Raw genomic sequence first — 24848 nt, 5'->3', positions numbered from 1 at the left:
GAAAACAAGAATTCTAACATTTTTGGGTGACACATTGCATGAGTGACAACCAGGAGTAAACATTAAAGTGTCATTGGAACCATAACTCTTGTTAGCACTACTGTGCCACCCTAATCCTTATTCTCTTTCATTATTTTTTTCAGGATACAGAAAGTATTCAAATGCTTGTGATGTTGTGCCAGTCCGATAAGGAAGATGTGAGAAAGGTGGCTACAGAAACCCTACTTTCTCTTGGTGAGTTGTATCATGCACACAGAGGACATAATTTTTGATTGAAAGGATATAATTTCAGCCTCTGTAGCACCCCAAAAGATACTACATTTTATGCTTGGAATATGTGTGTGGGGAGATTCAGCTGACTGGAGGAGTGAACCAATCAATATGTTATGCTTACATGTGCTAGCATAATTAGTTGTAGATTTACTGAATGTACAGGAACTAGTCCATTTGTGGCTCATATAAACAGATGGCATAAAATGATGGCAGATAAGGATTGCAATATTCAACAAGTCTGCCCATTCCTGTTGTAACGCTGCAAAGTCTAGCCAATCTAGGCCTTTACCTTCACATCCAAGTCTCCTCTGTCCTGCTCCCATGTTTTCTAGAATTATGTTACTGTTTTTGACCACCACTGGCAGGCACTTCAATGTATCCACCACTCTTTTTATAAAGAAATATTTCTCACAGGTCAAGCAGGATGGTAGTCCTCACATATGGGTGACATCATCAGGATGGAGCCCAATCACGGAACACTTTTGTCTAAGTTTCTAGAACTTTGACTGGCACCACTGAGCATGCCCAGCATGCCATCAACCCTGCATCCAGCAGGAGTCCCCATTCAGTCTCTTTTTTTCCACGCAGCTTTTGCCACGCGGAGTGAGGAGCTCTCTCACAGATTCCGGACAGGATTTTTTTCCTAAGGAAAATTATCAAACATTGCAAAGATTTTCACCCCGGCTGGGGTCCCCTGTACACCGTCAATACCCGCGACCATTCAGTAAGTTTTTACTAACTTTTCGGTCAGTTACTGACGGTTCCAGCTCTTAGGCCTGATGGTCACAGACCGTGCCGCGGCCTAAATTTTTCAACGGCAACAATGGCGATGGGTTTTCGTAGGTGCCTGGACTGTCCTCTGACAATGTCCATCACCGACCCTCACCAGGTTTGCTTTGTCTGGCCCCTACCCACAATGTGGATACATTACAACTGTGCCCAAATGACACCTAAGGGTCGTCGGACCCGTTTGGAAAAGATGGCTTTATTATTTCATACCAAGCAGCTTCCTTCAGCTAAGGCTTCCAAGTCATCGACACTGTCGCCTGCCAAGTCTCATCATCGGTCGGACACCGATGATTCTCGATCATCATCGAAGGCTTCAGCTTCTGCTTCTTCGTCACCGGACACAGGTAAGGGCAAGCATCAAAACAAACATCGGCATCGGCATTGAAAGACCTCACCGTCTGATCTAGGTGCACCAGTGGCTTCAGCTTCAACTTCGACCAGGCCACCGAGGAAGAAGGCCCGTGCTGTGGAGCCCCCATCCTCCTCTGTGCCGGGTACACCGAGGCGTTCCCCGTCTTCGGTGGGGATGGCGACCGAGACTCCACAGCATCGGTGGCACCCATCCAGCCTCCCTCTCCGGAACTGGTCTTAACAACACCAGCATTCCATGAGGAATTGAATCAGATGGTTCAAGAGGCGGTGGTGCAGGCTCTCCATGGACGTCCGGTTCCGTTGGCACCAATGCCGACTCCGATTCCGGCACCATATCCAACACCACCGATGCTCGCACCACTACTTGACAGACTGGACTCCCTCATCAGTGCTCTGCCTTCAGCACTGGTGAAAACACCGATTCCTCCTGCTCCATCAACGCCCATCCATCTCTCCTCCGAGGAGGAGAGTGCAACAATGCCGGATCTGATTCCGGGGCCTTCTGGAGTATTGCCACCGAGGTGTCCACCGATGTCATCAAGTCCTTCAGTGCCCCTTCTGCCTCCGATGCCGCATCAACCTTTACTGATGCCGTCACCGATGGCACCGGGGCCTCCTCCGATACCTTCGGTGCCCCAACCTCCTCCGGCTGGAGAAGGCCCTTTTTTACCATCTGGAGGCCCTTTGGATGCTGGGGATCAATCCTACCAGCCCTGATCTGATGATTTCTCGGATTCCCAGGATACAGGGAATATCCCATCTGAACCTTCATCATCAGAGGAAAAACGGAGATCCCCGTCAGAAGACCTCTCTTTCATAAATTTTATCAAAAAGATGTCTGAAGCCATACCATTTACTCTCCAGACTGAAGAAGACTCCAGACACAAAATGCTAGAAGTCCTTCAGTTTGTTGATACACCTAAGGAGGTAATCTCCATCCCTGTCCATGAGGTCCTACTTGACCTTCTTTAGTGCAACTGGGAGCATCCAGGGACAGTCCCACCTGTTAACCGTAAGATTGATGCTACTTATTTAGTCCAATCAGCACCTGGCTTCCAGAAAACTCAGCTGTCCCACCAGTCAGTGGTGGTCGAATCCGCCTAAAAGAAGGCCAGAAGACAACAGCCTCATTCTTCCGCACCTCCGGAGAAGGAGCAGAAATTACTCGATGCTTTTGGTCGTAGAGTCTTTCATGGGGCCATGCTAATCTCCCGTATTGCAGCTTACCAAATCTACATCTCACAATACAACAGGTACCTATTTAAGCAGCTTCAGGAACTTTCTGATTCCCTCCCTGACCAGTTCCAGGATCAGTTCGATTCTATTTTTAAAAAAAGGCCTTGATGCTGGCAAGCATGAGGTGTGCTCCACTTATGACATCTTTGACACAGCATCCAGGGTCTCAGCAGCTGGGATTAGTGCCAGGAGGTGGGCATGGCTGAAATCCTCAGATCTGCTTCCAGAGGTTCAGGAGAGGTTGGCAGACCTCCCCTGTATAGGAGATAACCTCTTCGGCAAGAAGTTTCAGGAGACAGTCGCTCAGCTCAAAGATCATAATGAGATGTTGCATCAACTCTCTGCTGGGCACACAGAGTTCTCCACCTCTTCTAAACGGCCATTCAGAAGGGAGGCTAAAAGATCCACCTGCAAAGCATGCAGATACTACCCTCCTCCAGCTCAGTCTCATCTTTCCAGATCGTATCAGAAGGCTCAACCTCACCAACCTAGGCCTCAAAAGACACAGCCACCTCCGCAACCTGGTCCTTCTTCAGCATTTTGACTCCCCACTAGAGAGCAATTGTCGACTCCCACCTCTGCCATCTCTGCCACTTTACCAGCACGTGGCGCATGATCACCACGGATCAGTGGGTCCTGTCTGTTGTAGCTCAAGGTTACCATCTAAACTTCCTCTCAATACAGTCAGACTTTCCACCTAGTCCAGGGTGGAGTTCCATCGACCACTCTCCACTTCTAGAGGAGAAAATAGATCCCTCTTTCAAGCCAATGCTATAGAACAAGTTCCCCCTCTACAAAGGGGAAAGGGCTTCTACTCCTGATATTTCCTAATACCAAAAAAAGTCGGGAGGCATTCGTCCAATATTAGATCTTCATGCTCTGAACAAGCATCTACGAAAGGAAAAGTTCAAGATGGTAACCTTAGGCTCTCTACTCCCTCTTCTCCAACAGGGAGAATAGCTTTGCTCTCTAGATCTACAAGATGTGTATATGCACATAGCAATAACCTTGTCTCATAGAAAATACCTTCGGTTCCTCATCAGAAACCGGCACTTCCAGTACCGAGTGCTACCATTCGGTCTCGCATCGGCACCTCCTGTCTTCACAAAATGCCTGGCAGTAGTAGCAGCACACTTAAGGCACCTAGGCACTCACGTCTATCCTTATCTAGACGACTGGTTACTGAGTGCCCAGTCTGCGGAGGCGGTTCTTCAATCCCTCCATCTCACCTTGTAACTACTACTGTCCTTGGGATTTCTAGTCAATTATCAAAAGTCCAAGCTGTCTTCGTCCCACCTCCTTTCCTTCATCAGAGCAGATCTCAACACTATCCAAGCAAAAGCTTTTCTTCCCAGGGACTGCGCTCATACGCTTGCTGCACTTGCACACACTATGCAGACTCACCGAACCACGTCTGCTCGTCATGTTCTCATTTTGTTGGGACACATGGCATCCTCGGTCCATGTTACACTGATGGCTCGACTTACCATGAGGGTAACACAGTGGACCTTAAAGTTCCAGTGGCCTCAGGCCCACCATCCAATGTCCAACATTGTCCATGTCACCAGGCAGCTTCATCTCTCGCTGGTTTGGTGGTTACAAGACTCCAACCTGCTCAGAGGGCTACCTTTCCAAGCTCCAGATCCTCAGGTTGGGGAGCCCATGTCAACGGCCTGCAAACACAGGGAACCTGGTCTGCAGCGGAGTCACAACATCAGATAAAATTTCTGGAGCTCAGAGCAATCAGATATGCCCTTCTAGCCTTCAAAGATTGCCTATCCAACAAGATAATCCTAATCCAAAGAGACAATCAAGTGGTGATGTGGTACATCAACAAGCAGAGTGGAACTAGCTCCTACCTGCTGTGTCAGGAAGTAGCACAAATCTGGGCTTCAGCTCTCTCTCATTCCATGCTACTGAGAGCAACCTACCTGGTGGGCGTGGACAAGTACTAGCGTACAAACTCAGTCGCATGTTTCATCCCCACGAGTGGTCCCTGAACCCCATGGTGGCGGAGAACATATTCCAGAAGTGGGGGTATCCAAGTATAGACCTCTTCGCGTCGATTCACAACCGCAAAGTTGAGAACTTCTGCTCCCTCCGTCGCAGTCACAACACTCCACCGAGGAACGCCTTCACCCTGTCTTGAGCAACAGGTCTCCTGTATGCCTATCCCCTACTTCCACTCATAAGCAAGACTCTCGTGAAGCTATGTCAGGACAAGGGATGCATGATTCTCATAGCCCCTTACTGGCAGCGCCAGGTGTGGTTTCCCATCCTTCGCGACCTCTCAGTCCGTCCTCAAATTCGCCTAGTCGCAGATTCGTCCCTGATTTCACAGAACCACGGACAGCTGCATCATCCATACCTCCAGGCCCTGTTGCTGACAGCCTGGATGTTGAAAGGCTAATATTACAATCACTCAATCTCTCGGACCCGGTATCCTATGTCCTGGTAGCTTCATGGAAGCCTTCTACAAGGAAATCTTATCATTCCAAATTGAAAAGCTTTTCCTTATGGTGCACATCAGAGGAAATAGATCCCTTTACATGTCCCACTACGAAGTTCCTAGACTATCTCTGGCACCTCTGAGTCTGGTCTACAAACTTCCTCCATTAGGGTTCATGTCAGTGCGATAGCCACTTTCCATAAAGGTATAGGAGATGTCTCCATCTCAACGCAACCCTTGGTGGCTCGCTTTATGAGGGGTTTGCTACACCTAAAGCCCCCACTGCGTCCTCCAGCCCCTAGTTGGGACCTCAATGTAGTATTGGCACGGCTCATGAAAACTCCATTTGAGCCTCTGCACTCCTGCGAGCTGCATTATCTCACTTGGAAAATGCTCTTTCTTCTTGCTATAACATCCGCTCGCAGGGTCAGTGAGCTACAGGCGCTGGTAACATACCTACCTTACACGAAATTTCTCCATGATCGTGTAGTACTTCGCACTCATCTGAAATTTTTGCCAAAGGTAGTCTCTGACTGCCATTTAAATCAATCTATTATCCTACCTACTTTCTTTCCAAGACCCCACTCACATCCAGGTGAGCAGGCTCTGCATTCCTTGGATTGCAAGCGTGCACTAGCCTTTTATTTGGAACGCACTGCAGTCCATAGGTAGTCCACCCAGCTGTTTGTCTCCTTTGATAAAACTAAACTGGGAAACTCGGTGGGCAAGCAGACCCTGTCTTCCTGGTTGGCGGACTGTATTTCTTTCTGCTACCAGCAAGCGGGTCTTCCACTCCAGGGGAGCGTGAAAGCACATTCTATTCGAGCAATGGCAAAGTCGGTAGCACACCTTCGTTCTGTACCTCTTGCTGACATCTGCAGGGCTGGAACATGGAGTTCTCTCCATACCTTTGCAGCTCATTATTGCCTGGACAAGGCTGGCAGACAGGATTCTATCTTTGGCCAGTCTGTTCTGCGCAATTTATTCTCAGCTTAATACTCAACTTCCTTCCAATGGCCCGCTGGGAATTTCAGGCTGCCTTCTTCACCAAACCCACCCCTATTGTGCCTGTTGCAAGTGTTTGGGTGCTTTTGGTACATTGCTCGGGCATCCTCAGCTCACTATTCACCCATATGTGAGGACTACCATCCCGCTTGTCCTGTGAGAAAGCAGAGATGCTTACTTGTAACAGGTGTTCTCACAGGACAGCAGGATGTTAGTCCTCACGAAACCCGCCCACCACCCCGTGGAGTTGGGTTCGCTTGCGATTTGTTATTTTATTTTTCGCACGTACTTTTTACTATACACGAGACTGAAGGGGGACCCCTACTGGATGCAGGGTTGGTGGCATGCTGGGTATGCTCAAAGGTGCCAGTCAAAGTTCTAGAAACTTTGACAAACGTGTTCTGTGATTGGGCTCCATCCTGATGATGTCACCCATATGTGAGGACTAACATCCTGCTGTCCTGTGAGAACACCTGTTACAGGTAAGCAACTCTGCTTTCCTTATGTTACTCCTCAACCTACCCCCTTGTAGTCCTAAATCATACCCCCTTGTTCTAGAATTTCCTTATCAATGAAAAATGTTTGCTTTTTGTAGATTATTAATAGTCTTTTGGGTATTTGACTGTTTCTATAATATCCCCCTTCTCCTTCCTCTCGGGTATATGTATTTAGGTCCATATATCTCAATGCTTTTGGTGCCCTTCTCCAGACTATCTCTACTATGTCTATATCCTTCTGAAGAGAAGGCCTCCAAAATTGGATACAATACTCTTTCTGAGGTTTCATCAATATCCCACAGAGACGTTATCGCTTTTTTTTTTTTCTACTGGAAATACCTTTCTGTATGCACCCTAGCATTCTCCCTACTTTTTGTCACTGCCTTGTTGCATTGTTTTGCTACCTTAATGTCATCGGACATGATCACTCTGACCTCTCTCCTGCTTTGGTGCACAACAGTAACTCATCCCATCAAGTGCTATTCTCTTGAATTTTCGCACTGTCGGTAATGCTATTTCTGCAATATAAATGCATAACTACACTTTTTCACACACTTTAGTTGACAAAGTCTTGACTATTCCTGAAGTTTTCTTGCATCACTCCTCATTTTTCTGCTCCATCTGGAGCATCCACCCTGTTGCAGATCTATGTATCATCTGCAATAAGTTAAACTTTTTCTAGCAGCCCCTCTGCAGTGTCACTTATAAAATTATTGAACAGAACCGGACCCAGGATTGATCCTTGATAAGCCCTCTCTCCTTGGAATGAGCTCCATTTATTACTTTCCTCTGTTTCCTATCACTCAACCAGTTTCTAACTCCCTTTTCCCCCTCAGGACCCACCCCCTAATCTGCATAGTTTGAGATTCCTATGTGGAACAGTGTCGAAAGCCTTCCTGAAATCCAAGTACTGTATACTACATCCAGTGCCCACCCTCTGATCTAATTCTTTAGTTTACTCAGTCAACGAATTTGATCAGTTTTGTTTGATGCGATCTTCCGCTAGTAAAAACCATGGATGCTTTGGATCCCATAACCTGTCAGATTCAAGATATTCCATATTTTTTCCTTTAGCAATAACTTCATTAATTCATGCACTAATGAGGTCAAACTCTTTGTTCTGTAGTTACCAGCCTCCTCCCCATTATCTCTTATGTAGAAGTGTGACATCTGCCCATCTGCAGTCTTCTGGAACTACTCCTGTCTCCAAAGAATTGATGAGCAGAACTGGCAGTGGAGCAGGCAGACCCTCTGAGTTCCTTTTACATCCTAGGATGTATCCTTTATGTCCCCAGTGTCTTGTACACTTTCAGTTTTGCTAGTCCCATGCAAATCCTCTCTTCTGTCAATGGAGTGGTATCAACCAATTTGTTCTATGTACCCCCTCCTATTTGTGGGCCTTTTCTAACCCTTTCTTTTGTGAACATTGAACAAAAATATTTACTCAATATTTTTGCTGTTTCTTTGTTGCTCTCTATACGTTTCTCCTTTTCACCTCTGTCTTAAATCCCACCTTACATGTTGCCACACTTTCAAATCTAAAAATCTCCATCCCATGTTACTGCTTCCTTCAGCCTTTCCAGATATTTTTCCCCTGACCTCAGGGCTGGTGCAAGGGGATTAGATGCCCTAGGCACCTTCTGCCTTGGGCCCGCCCCCCCTCCTCCCCTTGTCGTGCTGCCTCCACCCAGTCACGCTGCCACCCTTATTAGGGGGCGCAAGCCATGTAGGGACGTGAGCTTCCGCACTGCGGCGGCAAAGAGGAGCACTGCCACACCCATTAGCGGGCGCGAGCCATGTGGGGGCCACAAGTGGCAGCACCACAACAGTAAAGAGCAGCTGCTCGCAGCCCCACATGGTTTGCGCCCCCCCCCCAATGGTCGTCACCCTAAGCTCAGGCTTAGTTCACCCAGTGCTTCCGCCAGCCCTGCCTGTCCTCTTCTTTCTGAGATCCTTTGTTCCTTTTAAATGTTAATCTTTTTGTCCTTCAGTCACCTCTTCGGAAAACTATACTGATCTCTTTTTCTTTTATTTAACATCCTGCTGGTGATAAATTATATAAAAAGGAGAAAGAGCAGCATTTAAACTAGATCATAGGAAAAGCTGACAGTCTCCCATGAGCGCATTGTTCAGAATGTGGTATTTTCAAAGGATAATGGCATAATAAGAGAATTAGAATATCCCAATTGAGAAGTTATGGTAAAGAATGAAGTAGCCCAGGTAGAATTAACTAAAGAGCAAACAAATATGAAAGATTCTAAATTATCTGTATCAACTACTAATAAGTAGGTTTAGGATAGAAATAAAAACATAGCCTTAATTGTATGTGAATGCCAAAAGTTTAAAAAGATTGGAGAGTTAGAATGTGTAGCATTAAATGAAGGTTACCCATCAGTTGGCGTATACATTACAAACTGCTCACCATCATTCACAATTTAATCCATAATAAAAACTGTTGGCTCTCTTCTACTTTACATTTATATACTCCTTCTCGAGCCCTAAGATCCCAGAACCAAATGCTCCTGCAGATACCTTCTCCTAATCTCCTAGGCTAGTCGTCACCCCGAGAAAGATCCTTCTCTATTAGGGATGTGAATCGGGCTCGGACGATTGAAAATATCGTCAGAAATTGGGGGCTCCCCCAAAACAATAGGAAAACCCCACGATATTGATCGTGGGGGTTCTCTTATTTTGGGGGAGGGCAGGAAAAACGGCACACAAAAATAACCTCTAAACCCACCCCGACCCTTTAAAACTAATCCCTTAGCTTCCCCCACCTGACCCCCCCAAAATGCTCCTACCATGTGACAGGCCGGCCCCTGTCACATGGTAGGAGCACTGGATGGCACGCGCCATTTGTAAAGATGGTGCAGGCCATCCTACCATGTGACAGGGGCCGGCCAATGGCACGGATACCCTGTCATATGGTAAGGGCAAAGGGCCATCGGCACCATTTTGATTAGTGGCAGCCGACGGCCCGGGAGCAGGAGATCGCTCCCGGGACCCCCACTGGACCATCAGGTACCTGTAAAATGTTTTTGGGGGGGGGTCGGGAGGGGGGGGGAAGCTAAGGGTTAGTTTTTAAAGGGTTGGGTGGGTTTTTTGTTTATTGCTCTGGCGCAGCCGATAAACAAAACCGCAATTGGGCCGGATGAAAAAAAAAACACGATGTGAATCTGAACCGGAATCCAAGCCGATTCCGGTTCCGATTCACATCTCTATTCTCTATAGCAGGCCCCATCATCTGGAACACCCTCCCCGCACACATTTGTCTCATAACTGACACTAAGGAATTCAAGAAGCCACTAAAAACCCATCTTTTCAAATGTGCTTTCCCGGATTAACAATTTTTGAAATTTGCCTTCCCCCCTCAGTACCATTGCTGTTCCCTCCTCTCTCTCCAGCACTCTATCTTTCGTGTCGTAAAGAATCAGTCAGTTTTATTATTTTAGTTAAATATGTATTTTAATTTTTATTATTTTACATTAATCCTATTCTATTCATTTAATATTTATTTTTAGCTTTATGTATGTTTTCATTGTAAACTGCCCCGAACCTTGGAGAGCACAGTATATAAGTATTTTAAAATAAATAATTAAAGATATGGACATAATAGGCATCTCATAGACCTGATGATAGGGGGATAACAAATGATACCAGATACAATTATATCAACATGACCGGATAGAGCAAATTGGTGGAGGGTTGGCACTATATGTTAAAGATGGAATAAAGTCGTCAGGATAATTTCCTGCAGGAAACAAAATGTGATGTGGAATCTGTATGGTTAGAAATTCCACATTTGACAGAAAAAAAAAGCATAGTAGTGGAGATATATTAACATCAACCTAACCAGGATGAAAAAAATCATATAGTGAAATGCTAATGGAAATGCTACTAAGTACACCATCCAAAAAGTGGAAAATACATAACACAAAAAATCAAAGAATCCACCATTCACTCTTTTTTTTTTTTTTTGCTATTTAAAGAGTGAATGGTGGATTCTTAGATTTTTTTTTTTTATGCAAATGGAAATAGCATTGTCAACACAGTAATAATGGGAGATTTCAATTACCCCAGTATTGTTTAGGTAAATGTCTCATCAGGACATGCTGGGGAGGTAATGTTTCCAGATGCCATAAATGACTGCTTGATGGAGCAGCTGTTCCTGGAACCAACAACAGGGGGGATCTAGGTGTAATGTAGAACCTGATGCAAGGGATAACAGTGGTGGAGCTACTTAGCAAAACTGATCATAATGCACTCAAATTTATCATAATCACTGGAGAGCGGACACTAAGTAAACTTTAAAAAAAAGGAGACTAAGACTATGATAAAATAAGGAAATTAGAAGAATCTAATAGGAGTGGTTACAAAGATTAAAAGTTTGTATAAGATGTGGACATTGTTTAAAAATGCTGTACTGGTAGCCCTGATAAAATGTTCCATGTTGTCGCAGGTCGGGGTTAGTGAGCACTTGGGCCGCTGTTAAGTTGATACAGCCTATCTTGTGTGGTCACAAGATAAGCCTTAACAGGTGGCACCTGATACGCCCAAAAGCAAAATCTGAGTCGGGGCAGGTTGAGAACAAAGCAAAGTTGAGATACTGGCTGAGGTTGAGTCAGGTGGAGGACAAAGCGAAGTCGAGGCAGGCAGAGATCAAGAAGAAGTCAAAGTCCAGGCAGAGGTCAGCACGAGAAGTCAATCCAAGGAAGACACAGCGAGGAGGCAGGAGCGTGCTGGACACGCTGGAACAAGGCAGGAAAACGGGAGAACAGGAACAGAGTACAAGCAGGACAGAGACATGCAGAGGCAACTAGCACTGCAATGAGAAGAGGACCTGCTGCAGAGGCGCTGGGTGTTTGCTCTGAGCTTCCCTTTATACGAGGCAGGATGTGATAGCATTGGTGTGTGTCACAGAAAGTTCAGGCAGCAGGACCTATAAAAGGGCTCAGGACCTGGGGGACGTTCAGCCAGGTTCCTTGGATGCAACACAATGCCAGAGGCACTTGAGACCAATGGTGAGGGGAGCAAACTAAGTTTATTAAAGGCAGAAATGCCTCAGTTAATGTTAAGCAAGTGCCGAATATGGTGCATCCTTGTGCTATTAAGAGCTCCTCTCCTGCTTTATTTCTTTCTCTTGATGCTTAAAAGTCCTTTGATAAGGTTGATGACTTTATCTTTTTGGATTTCTAGAATGGTAACGTTTTGGATCTGGTATTCTGCATATGGTTATGGCTTTATATAATCAGCCTAAGGTTAGCCTTAAAATTAATAGTGCTCTATCCCCCTTTTTTGAGCTGGATAGAGAGACCTGATAAGAGTAACTCCTCTCATCTTTGCTATTTACATTATTGTCTCAAGCTATTTGGGTCAGTAGAGATACAGTGAGTGTTGAAATAGGTGACATCACAAAATTGCACTGTACAAGGATGATGTGTTAAGTTTCTTTGAGTCAGCCCTCAGTGTCTCTTCATTGTTTAACTCTTTACACGGAATGTGGAGCTCTTTCTGATTGATGACTTGATTCTAAATCTCTTTTGATTCCTTTTAATTTGTCAGATGATTTGATGGAGAATATATGCTCCAACTTTCCTTTTAAAGGGGAATATGATTGTTTCCAGTATCTTTGAGTTAACATCCCTACTCAGCTAACAGACCTTTAGCAGTTGAACTTCCCTCCAATGACGATTCAATTGAGGAAGAATTTGGGGAGTTGGATCTCTACAAACAAAAATGAATGTAATTAAGATGAATATTGCTCTCAGATTTATTTTTGTAACCCCCATCCCCGAGTGTGGACTGCTACCCGAAAGGGCCATAAAAAAATGTTTGTTTTTCCTCTTGGGGGCTGGAACCTTACCAGGCTAGCTTTAACACAGTCTCTTACTTTCAGGGCCTGGGTTCTTTGTCAGGTGGAGGGGAAGGTTACTTCCAAGACCCCCAAGTACTAAGGGTGACCCTTTATGTCTTTGTTCTCATCCCTGGGAGAGGGGTACCTGTACGTCCTATTGTGTGCCACTGGAGCCTCTATGTTAGTGTCCAAAAATAAAGTCTTTTCTGTTGAAAATGTATGTAGAATGGCACAACTTAATCCACAGCACCACAGGGTCTTTTATTATTAGAATCTCTTTTCTTAATCTGTGCAGGAATCTCAGCACCAGAGCCAGGGAAACTTCTACCCTCGAGGGCTTGGAAAAATAGAATTCCCAGGAGGGCAAGGTATCCCTTAGCTGGGCAGGACACCCTTTCCAAACTATCAAAAATATGTTACACTCTTTGCACAGAGAGAGAAATTCTTTTTCTTTCCCCGGGGTGTGAAAACATCTGATGGGCTTCTTCAGTGATCTCAAAGTTCCCTTTATTCAGAGTTAGATGGTCTTCAAGATCTTTTTTGGGTTCTTACATAGTTTCTTTAGTTCTCTCTGGATCCCTGGTGGGAGGAATCCCCTTGAAGAAAGCAGCTTTCTTTGCTTCAGACAGGAAAGAAGGGCAGCCAAAACTTCCTCCTGGATCTTGAAATCAAAATCTTTCCCTTCAACTGAATTTAACACCATAGTGCCTGCTTGCAGCACTCTAGTGCATTCACCCCAGAGGAAGGTCACTGACACTTTCTTCCTCGTGGAGGGCAGGTCATAACCATCAAGCCCAGTATCCTGTTTTGAACCGTGGCCAAGCCAGGTCACAAGTACCTGACAGGATTCCAAAGGCTAGATAGATTCCGAGCTGCTTATCCCAAGAATAAGTAGTGGATTTCTGGCCCCTGCTTTGGGCCTCGGCCTGAATCATTCGTTTAAAACAAAATGAATGAATAAGATTTGTTTCATTTGGCGGCCCCCGATTAATTTTGGGGCCCTCCAAATGAAATGAATTAGCCTTATTCGTTGGTTTTGCAGTTTCATATTAAACAAATGCATATCCCTAAACACCACAGGGAAGATGTCACTGGAAACGTTCAAGGGGATGTGGATCATGAGACATAAGATTCCGATGAGGAATTGGCTTTCTCACCTCTGGAAAAGGGAGAAATTACATCTGATTGAGAGCCACATCGGACTCTACTCAGATGTTTTTCTTTTTTCACAGAGATGTCTTGCTGAGTTTTTGTAGGCTTAGATCCTGAACATGCTCGGCACGGCCCGAGTCTGTTGGCTCAGACCCTGAACACACTTAGTGTGGCCTGAGGTCAATTTAAGTTAATTGTCCTGTTTCTTTCTCCCTCTGTTTCCAATTCAAGAGTTAATTGACCTTCAGTTGAATGTCCCAATTTTCCTATATTCCATCTATTTCATGGTTCCAAAAAAAAAAAAAGAAAGGGACATGTCAGCCTATATTGGATTTAACAAAGGTAAATGTGACTCTCAAGGTTCTCCTTTCTGCATAGAAACTCGGAGGTCTGTCAAAGCAGTGGTATGCAAAGGAGAGTTCTTGGCATCTCTCAGTTTGACAGAGACGTATCTGCACAGAGCCATCAGGCCGGAGCACCAGAGATTCCTGAGGTTCATGGCCCTAGGAGAACATTTTTGGTTTTGAGCCCTACCCTTCAGCTGGTAACAGCTCCATGTACCTTCATCAAGAAGATGGTAGTGGTGGCGGCCGCATTGCAAAAGGAGGGTGTGTTGATGCATCCATGTCTGGATGACTGGCTCATTCATGCAAAATCAGAGGATGTCTGTCAACAATCAGTACAAAAGGTACTGATGCATTTGGAGTCTCTAGGATGGGTGGTGAACCTAACAAAGAGCCATTTAGTCACCTCAAACTCTGGGGTATCTGCAACCTCAGTTTGACAGGCTGGCAGAGTGTTTCCATGGAGAGAGAGTGCTGAAATTGCAGAGTCAGATTCGGCATCTGCTAAAGCTTTTGGTGCACAGGATCTGGGACTATTTACAGGTTCTGGGTTCTATGGCATAGACATTAGAATTAATGCATTGGGTGTTTGCAAATATGTGGTGAATGCCCAATACATTCTGCAGGGGGCTCTTCTCTCCTGTTGGAATCCGTTATTGGAAGAGTTTCATCTTCCTCTTCCATTACAGGTGGAAGCTAGGGTCAGTCTTTCATGGTGGCTTACTCGCACCAATCTCGAGCATGGTGCGGAATTGGAGGTTCCAAATTAGGTAATAGTCACCACTGATGCAAGCCTCATTGGATGGAGGATGGCATATCAAGATCAGTCGGCGCAGGTCCAGTGGTCAAAATGAGGCCTCATGGTCTATCAGTCAGTTAGAGATGAGAACGGTGTGTTTCGAGGTGCCTCCCTGTCTGCCACAGTTAGAATCCGTTCTGGATGTTTGTATATCAGACAATGCAATGATGGTGGCCTAAATCAGCTGTCAAGATGGCACCAAGAATCAGGCGGTGGCTCGAGAGGTCCAGGAGTTGATTCTCTGGGCAGAGTAGCACTTAGAGCAGCTGCGACAGATTTTCCTTGGCGGAGAAAGTTAGACCCCGGGGAATGAGAGCTGTTTAAGGCAGCGATGTGTTTCATTCATGAAGATGGGGGTACCCTCATATGGATTTAATGGCGACCAAAGATAACACCAAAGTGTCAAGGTTTTATAATCATCGAAGAGAACATGGTTCTACCATGAACTGGAGGGATTCTTCTTCATGTCTTCTCTCTGTAACCTTTGTTGGACAAGGGATTATGGTGGATAGAGAAATATCCGGGCAAAGTGATCCTGGTAGCTCCAGAGTGGCCACATCGACCATGGTTCCCAGATCTGATGAATATGGCCATAGATGGGCCGCTGAAGATCTGGCATCGGTCGACTCTTCTCCACCGGGGCCCAATATTTTCAGGTCAGGCAGATCACTTCTGTCTTGTGGCTTTGCTTCTGAGAGGAGACAAATGAGATGGAGGGGATAATCCAAAGCAATTATTTCCATCTTATTGCAGGCTAGGCGACCCTCTACATCAGGGGTGGGCAGTTCCGGTCCTCGAGGGCCACAAACCAGTCTGGTTTTCAGGATATCCCTAATGAATATGCATGAGAGAGATTTGCATGCACTCTGCCTTAGTTGTATGCAAATCTGTAATGCATATTCATTAGGATATCCTAAAACCTCGACAGGTTTGTGGCCCTCAAGGACTGGAATTGCCCACCCCTGCTCTACATCCTTGGCATATGTACCAATTTGAAGGGTCTTTGGGTCCTGGTCTGCTGTTGACAGAGTGCAGACTGTTCATGCTGTGGTGTCACATATTTTGGCTTTTCTGCAGGAAGGTTCTGGTCAAGGGACTGGCCTTTAACTTTCTGAGAGTCCAGGTAGCGACATTGGTTTGTCTCCAGGGAAGTGCTAGGGTATCCTCTGACTGCACATCCGGATGGTATACAATTTCTTCGGGGAGCTAAGAACTTGCATCCTCAAGTGCGGAACGTTTGTCCGTCTTGGAATATGAATCTAGTCCTTAGTGGATTGTGAGAGGCTTGGTTTGAACCACTAAAGAGGGCCACTTTTAAGGATTTGACTCTTAAAGTGATTTTCTTGGTGGCTATTTTTTTACCCAGGAGAATTTCAGAGCTCCAGAATTTTGTGTCACGATCTCTTCCTACAGATTTCGGATTCGGAGGTATATGCCTTTATATATTGTGCCTTTTCAGCCTAAGGTAGTCTCGGCATTCCATCTTAGTCAGGCAATGGAACTTCCAGCTTTTCCAGATTTGGATTCCTCTATGCCTCACATCGGGGAGCTTAGGCTCTTAGATGAGAGGTGTGCATTATTGAGGTATTATAAAGGTCACTAATGATTTCTGTAGATCAGATCGCTTCTTTGTACTGTGGCATGATCCAAAGAAGGGAGATAAAGCATCTTAAGGCTACAATTGTGTGGTGGCAGAAGGAAGTGATCGCCATTGACTTACATTTCTAAAGGCGTGACCAGTGCAAAGGGGTTTAGGAGCGCACTCGATGCATTCTCAGGTGACCCTCTGGGCTGTCACAACTGTCTCTGCATGAAATTTGCAGGGCGGCTACAGGGAAGTCATTGCACACTTTTGCTAGGCATTATCACTTGGAAGTGAGGACTCTGGCTTCCATGTGCTTAACTTGGGTGGAACTCTCCAGGTCCCACCCACGTTAAGGGGAGCTTAGGTACATCTCAGGAGTCCGGACTGATCTGGGAAAGGAAAATCGGTTCCTACCTGTCTGCCGCTTGTACTGTTGCTTTGTATATATTGTGTAGTTGTTGGACGTTTTCAATGCTGATTGCTTATGTTAAATTTGGGAAACGAGTTTTCCATTGTCTTTTTGAGCATCCTCATCCTCATCTTCCTCCGACTTGCTGGAGGGGAGGAAGTTTGCTTAGTAGTTTATGGTTGTTGCTGTCATCTTGAATTGAGTACAGGTCAATACTGAAGGGACTGCAGGTGGCACCCTGAGTTATGTAGTGTCAGTGAAACTTTCTCTGTCTCCATCTGCTGGCAGGGAGGCAAAACCCAGGAGTCTGGACAGATCTGTGGTACTATAGGAATGAAAATTAGCAGATAAGAACCAATTTTCCTTTTAGCCCTACTCTGTTTGCTATCTTTTATTTATTTATTTTTTTTATTTGTTATTTTCAAATGACAAATACCATCACTTGTTACAAGATTCAGATAATTACAATACTTTTTTACGTAATAATTTGTCTCATTTACACATTCAATCTGATAATATACTGAAGAAATATTTGAGAAGGATAATTGTAATAATTAGCGGTACTTCAAGGAAATAGAATAGTAGGATTAATCCTACTATCTGTAACAGCTGAATTTGAGAGTTTATACTGTCTATATTCTATTGCATCAAATTCCAACACAACAAATTACTGGGTGTGGTAATCAAGGAACACACGCAATTGTGATAGTTCAAAAAACAGAAATTTTTGATTCTGATAAAAAATCTCACATTTGCAAGGAAATTTCAACGTCATCTTACCTCCTATAGCTTCTACCTCAGTTCTCATATTAATAAATTTCCTTCTCCTTTCCCGAGTTACCCTAGAAAAGTCGGGATAAATCCAAATTTTCTCACCATGAAACATTGACAATCAATTTCTCATATATAGTCTAAAGACTGTCTCTCTATCTGAAGCAAAGGAGAAAGAGATATGTAAAATGGCTCTATTTGTTATCACAGTGTCAGTACTAGATTCAATAATTTCAGATAGATTTAACTGACCTTCATTTGACTTATTCCCTACCACTGTCTTACTTTTCGATGTTACATAATAAATCTTAGCTAGAACTGGCAACGCTTGCTGGGGCATTTTTAATATTTGTATAAAGTACTCCTTGAGCATATCATAAGCTGAAATTAAATCATGCTTTGGGAAATTAATAATTCTTAACTTAAGATATCTCAAGGTGTTCTCTATTCCTTCAAATCTCTTATCATAAACAATCTCAGCCCTAGCAAACTTTTGCTGCCAGTTCTCCATTTACACAATCGAGTCTCCATCTGAACGATATCCTTTTTATTCTTCCCAAGGGAAGCTTCAACAGAATTAATTCATTGATTAGAATCTATTGTCAATTTAGACAGATTTATAATTGTTCCTTCTAAAGATTTTATTGCAGCCCATAACAATTCTAAGGTAATTTCTGGAGGTTTTTCCATAGTTTGCTCATCACCATCGGCTCCTTCAATTCCCAACTTCCCCATTGCTGGTTGGATTCCTTCTCCAATTTTCTTAGGTATTAGATCAAATTTGAGAAAATCTGTAGAAAGGCAGTGTGGTGGAGGAGGAATATTTGGTGCACCAGGACTTAATGATGTTTCAGCCAGAGAATCTGATACCCGCTCAGAATCAGACTTCTCAATGGCCTGTTCCACTGGTGTTAGAGCAGTAGTTGGTGTAAAAAAGGTCTGAATTTGCTGCTGAGAAGGCTCTACTAAGAGAGAGGATGCAGCCATCTCCCTTATTTTAGCCTTCCATTTAGTGTGAGGCATTTAATTCTCGCTCTTATAATTTAAATTCCAGCAGTCCGGCATTTTCACACAACTCTCAGAAAGTCCTCAATTCCTTCTGAAAGGAGGCCGAAGATACAGAAAGAAAATTTTTACTTACGAATTAAGTCCACAATTACTCCCTTCGTTATTGAGAAATTCAATCCGGCAACTTAACCCGACAAAGCTGCGTGCCCCTTTGGCGCGTGTGGCTTCGGCAGCGCGCCAACATCGGCAGCACGCCGTAGGGGGGCTAGTTTTAAACTTTAGCCAGTCCCCAAAGATGACGTCAGGAATATGGAAGTTGCAAGTTAACAGCCCCGACTGGGCGGGAGAGCTTCTCCTTACCCTCGGCTGCCTCAGGAGTGCAGGTAATATTCCTCCTCAGCCTCCTGTTTGCTATCTTTTAACTAGTTGGAGATCCACACTAGGACACTGCCCCCTATCCCATGACTCTTTAATTTCCTAAGAAGTCTCTAGTGAGGGACTTTGTCAAATGCTTTCTGGAAATCAAGATATAGTGTATCAACTGGCTTACCTTTATCCACATCTTTATTTACGCCCTCAAAAAAAATGTAGCAAATTTGTGAGGAAGATTTCCCATGGCTAAATCTATGTTGGCTTTGTCCCTTTAAACTATGCTTATGTATATGTTCAGTAATTTTGATCTTTGATAGCTTCTACCATTTTGCCTTGCATAGACTTCAGACCCACTAGTCTGTAGTTTCCTGGATCAGCCCTTGATCCCTTTTTAAAAACTGGAGTTACATTGGCAACCCTCCAGTCTTCAGGTGCCATAGATTATGATACTGATAGTTTACAAATTTCCAATAGCAGTTTCGCAATTTTGTTTCTCGGGTTTTTTTTTCAGAGCTCTGGGATGTATAATCATCTGGTCCAGGTGATTTGCTACTCTTTAGTTTGTTAGTTTGTCAGTTTGCCCTAGTACATCTTCCAGTTTCACTGAGATTTGTTTCAGCTCTTCTGAATCATCACCTTTGAATATCATTTCTGGCATGGGTACATATCTTACATCTTCCTCAGTGAATACCGAAACGAAGAATTCATTTAGATTTTCTGCTATGGCTTTGTCATCCCTAAGTGCCCCTTTACTTCCTTTCCACCAGCAATGCTTGTCTCTTGTACATTATATGAGATATTTCTTATGTTTTCCTTGTGACAGCTATAACCTCCTCTGATCAGAACATTAATTAAAGCATTATGGTATGAAACAAAGTGTATGTATTGTATAGTGGAGTTATCTATACCTCCTCAATAGCTATAGTAGTGTTATAATATGAACCTAGCATTTAAAGATACCTTATAACAGTGATAGTAAAGTTGAAAAGGGTGATTCTGAATTAGGTACATCCTGAATGGTCTTAGTCAGGCCGATACAGTAAAAGTCACAGGAGAGCGGGCAAGCACCCGCTCTCCTGTGCGCGCGATTCAGTAAAAAAAAAAAATATTCAAATTAGGGCCCGTGATAAAAGAGGCGCTAGGGACGCTTCTTTTTTGACAGGAGCGGCGGCTGTCTGAGAGTTTGATAGCCGACACTCAATTTTTCCGGCATCGGTTTTCAAATCCACTGATAGCCACAGGTTCGGAAACCGGATGCCAGCAAAATTGAGTGTCCGGTTTTCGAGCCGCGGGCCGATTTTTAAATTTTTTTTTAAATTTTATTTTTAATTATTTTTAACTTTTTGGACCTCCGACTTAATATCGCCATGATATTAAGTCGGAGGGTGTACAGAAAAGCAGTTTTTACTGCTTTTCTGTGCACTTTCCCGGTGCCGGCAGAAATTAACGCCTATCTTTGGGTAGGCACTAATTTCTGAAAGTAAAATGTGCAGCTTGGCTGCATATTTTACTTACTGAATCACGCGGGAATAACTAATAGGGCCATCAACATGCATTTGCATGTTGCGGGCACTGTTAGTTTCGGGGGGGGGTTGGACGCGCGTTTGACACGCTACTATCCTTTACTGAATAAGGGGTAAAGCTAGCGCGTCGAAAATGCATGTCCAAACGCGGGTTAACAGTGTGCTCCGCTGGAGCGCATTGTACTGTATCGGCCTGAGTGATAGGCGTTAGTATAGGTTTCATTGAAAAAGCAATTAACAGAAGTCTTACATCCATTACATATTATAATTATATATTGCATCATAACAGAGGATGCAGGCAACCTGAGATATTTATACCTCCTTATACTAAAGTTTTGCAAGGGGTATAACTAGTACCCATGCACACTAAACTGCTGAATACTTGAGGATAATTATGGAATGCAGATGAATGTCTGTAGAAAGAGGAACAGTTGAAATAGATAGCAAAGTAAATATTCAGTCTAAAGGTGATGTGGAATGAATAACATGCACCACACTGTGCTAGTAATATAGATTGGTATGCAGGTTTCAGTTAAGAATTGATCAATAAACAGAAGCCTAACATTTGTGCTGTTATATTTTAGTATTCAGGCTCAACAGGGGGCGTGAGCTATTCATGCTCCCCTTTTGCACCAAATGCCAAAAAACTCTATAAGATGAACTGAGTGGCATTAGTGGTAGATGGTGTGAAATAATGAAGTACTTATATTCCAAATGCTTTTCACAGCTTTTATAGTTTTGTAGAACTTGGGAATAGTGGGTATATCAGAAAATGGTAGAGAGGTGGGGGATAAGGGGCAGAAGAGAAAAAAGATGAAAAAACAGTGACAGACTTAGTGAATGGAATGACTATTACTGTACCCCCTACTGGCCAGTTAGAACTCTGTTAACATCAATGCGCACTTGACAGCAATTAATGTTCTTTCTATACTAAAGGCCTAAGGAAGTGATATTAAATCCAGTGTTTAAATTCTCCTAGCCAGTCTGTTTTTAGGATAATTCTGATTGATAACCATGAGATATAGTTACATACATCAGCCTAGTTGTTATATCCATTTGGTATTACTTTATCTCCTGCATATTCATCGTGGATAGTTTGAAAACCAGACCAGCTTGGAAGAGGGGGCTATGGCCCTGGTTGAGAACCACTGGCCTAAGGAAAACTTCATCAGACAGCAAAGCCAATATTAAACTATTTTTCCATCAAAGGTTAGAACTCATCTGCATACATAATTTTCTTGAAATTTTCCATCATTTTTATTAATCACATGATTCTCTTCTACTACTTGTCATTTCTGTAATGCTACACAATATACACAGCGCTGTTCAAATACACAAAATGACAGTCCCCGCTCAATAGAGCTTACAATCTAATAAGATAAACATATAGGACAAGAGACTTGGGGCATTTCATAAAGTAAGACAATGGTTAAAAACTAAAGGAAAGAAAAAGAAAGTTAATGAGGCTAAAAGCAGACAATCAGACCTAAGATTTAAAAGCAGCCTCAGAAAGGTGGGTCTTTAGATGGGATGTAAACACGGCCAGAGAGGGAGCATGACACACAAGTCCAATAGATAGAAGTCAGCCCAATGTAAAATTAAGGCACAATGAGAATGACTTCTTACCTAAAATGCTGCAGACCATATTAAAACTTTTTTACTTTGTTCTCAGGAGAAGATGGAAGGCTTGCATATGAGCAACTGGATAAAGCACCTCAAGAAGTGGTTAAAGTTGGAACCCGTCGTGGGGCCACCGATGCCACAGCTTTTTAGCTACAAGCCTGCCTGCCTGAAAGTTCACAGTATTAATGACTGGCCCCTACAATCAGGATGGTGCTGTAACGGGATGCGGGGACAGAAAAGGAAAACGAGAGTGCAAAAGCTGTGCAACCTGAACAAACCTACCCTGAAGAAACTTAATGTTCCTAATGGCTCGTCTTCATAGCTTATGATGGAACAAGAACGAAAGACCTTTTTTTTTTTTTTTTTTTTTTTAATTACTGCTTGCATGTAAGCTTGAAGGATAAATTAGAACGCCTCATCTAAATATGTATTTTATTTTAAATTTTGTATTTGCTTTACAATTATTGTACAAGATTAAAATGTGTGATGCTTTGCCGAAAAGGTAAGGGAAGCAGAAGGGATATGAATAGCCACTTAAGAATCAGTATTGCTGTAGAAATCCCTGGTGGTAAAATAGATGCCTTTGAGTGCTATGAACTGTGATTATAGCGGGTACAAGGCAGGGTGCTGCCAACTCTACCAGTTCGTTTTTCAACAGAGATGAACAGCCTGGACCTCTTCAGTTCAATTATTTCCTCCCAACCCAAGATTGAAGAGACACACCCCTCCCCCCCTCATCTGCTGCCTGTCATTGTAAGTCTCTATTAAGCTCTGAGCTCAGTGGGTTTTGCTTTCATTATTATCATTTGTATAGCACATACCAGATGTATGCAGCACTGTATAGAGACACATAATAGACAGTCTCTACTCCTTGGTGCTTACAATCTAGCCAGGGCAGACAGTTAATGGTTCTGTATTAATTCAGGGATTTTATTGTGCTACTAACCAGTCATAAAGGCTAAGTATAAATGTATGTAATGTTAAGTATACAGATCTTTCTGGATGGAAAGTGAAGATAGTATTGGCAATGAGGTCTGGCACTTCATTTCTGTAAATGCAAAAAAAAAAAAACAGCATTAAACTCAAGTCTTATTGTTTGTTTTAAGATTAAAAATAAGAAGCAGGTGTCTATGCACATATGTGAGTGGATGAATGCTTATGATGGCATTGCATTAAGCTGAGCATGCGACAATTCATTAAGTTATGTGTACAATTCTTACAGTACATTTTTAAACCAATCCCACTTGTTTATGTTTTACAGCTCTTTGTATTTATATTGTTTTGATGCGTAATGTAGACATTTGTATTTTGATGGCTATCAATACATCATGAAAAATGCTAACATAGAAGCCTGCTTTTCAATTTGGCAAGAGTTGTATTTTGACTGTGAATGTTACATTGTACATATATGTAGATTTGTGCATATTTATCCATTGCTTAAAAAGGTATATTTGTATAATTTGAAATGTTTACTCATGCGTGGAAGAACTTATCTCTTTTATGGGAAGTGAAGGGTGAGGTGTCCTGCAGGGCTACTTTGCATCCCATGTATGTGCACAAGTTGCTCCTTATCACCTTTGTACAGGCTTGTGCTTCATTTTGCCTTTTAATTTCATGTCATTTGTACTTGCAGTTCTTGCCACATATAAGTTATAATAAAGACTATTTTTAAAATATTAATACATCATCAGAAACAATTCTGCTTTGTTATATGAACATTTATCTTGTGGCTTGATAATTAGATGTGTTACCATGAGACTATAATTGGACTTTGACTTGAACTGTTACATGGCAAGAATTATTTTGATGTGGATCTGTCAGTCTACATAGCACTGTGCATTATTAATTGTGCAATAAGAGGGCCTTTTTAGAGGTAGGTCAAAAATGTCTATTTTACCATTATAGTTGCAAACCATGCCTATAATCTAAGTAGGGGAGGTGCACCAGATTGTGATTGCAGATCATGAGGGAAATCCATAAAAGCAGGGAATAAAGGACAAAAACCTCTGATATTGGGATCTATCATTTATTTCCTGAATTCTTAGGTTCTTTTTTTTACTTGTTGTTGATTGCCTTACTGCACTCAACAACCTACTCACCAGCCTCAACCTCGTCCTTAACACCAACAAAACCGAAATCCTCCTAATAGCCCCAGACAACTGCATTCCGCTTAACCCCCCTATTTCTTCCCAACTCCCCATCACGTTTATAGACCACACAACGCATGTAAGAGACCTGGGTGTGCTACTAGACAACCAACTCAACCTAAGCAAATTCGTAACCACCACTACTAAGGAATGCTTCTTTAAATTGCAAGTATTAAAAAAATTAAAACCACTTCTGCACTTCCAAGATTTCTGCCTGGTACTACAATCTATCATCCTCCCGAAACTGGATTACTGCAACTCACTCCTTCTGGGCCTACCCGCCAGCACAATCAAACCTCTTCAGATGGTCCAGAACGCGTCGGCCAGGATCCTCACAAACACCAATAAAAGGGAACACATCACCCCTATCCTCCAGAACCTTCACTGGCTGCCAATTAAATTCAGGATACTCTTTAAAGCCCTCATGATGATCCATAAGGCCTTACACAACATCTCCCCCCTCAACCTAACCTTCCAACTTCAGCAGCACACCACCATGAGACCCATCAGAAGAGCGTACAAGGACATGCACTTCTCCTGGCCAAAACAGGCCTTGTGCAACAGTAAGACAAAATCTGTGGAAAATTCTTCCACATCATCGTCCCCTGCGCCAGGCACAAGCTCCTCTGCCTGACCTTCC

General features: G+C 43.4%; 1 protein-coding gene across 7 annotated transcripts in view; it reads left to right on the top strand.

The window, feature by feature from the left end:
• Positions 1-24071, top strand: part of RIPOR2 (RHO family interacting cell polarization regulator 2) — a 214043-nt gene extending 189972 nt beyond the window's left edge. For all 7 annotated transcript variants that reach the window (XM_029590784.1, XM_029590787.1, XM_029590785.1 and 4 more), the window contains 2 exons: positions 144-234; positions 22111-24071. In XM_029590784.1, the coding sequence (XP_029446644.1) occupies positions 144-234; positions 22111-22211 (192 nt within the window). In that variant the 3' untranslated portion in view covers positions 22212-24071. The remainder of the gene's footprint in view (positions 1-143; positions 235-22110) is intronic.
• Positions 24072-24848: the final 777 nt, after the last annotated feature.

Source organism: Rhinatrema bivittatum, chromosome 2 (assembly GCF_901001135.1).
Source record: "Rhinatrema bivittatum chromosome 2, aRhiBiv1.1, whole genome shotgun sequence".
NCBI classification, from domain to species: Eukaryota; Metazoa; Chordata; class Amphibia; order Gymnophiona; family Rhinatrematidae; genus Rhinatrema; species Rhinatrema bivittatum.
This window is presented reverse-complemented; position numbering and strand designations above follow the sequence as displayed.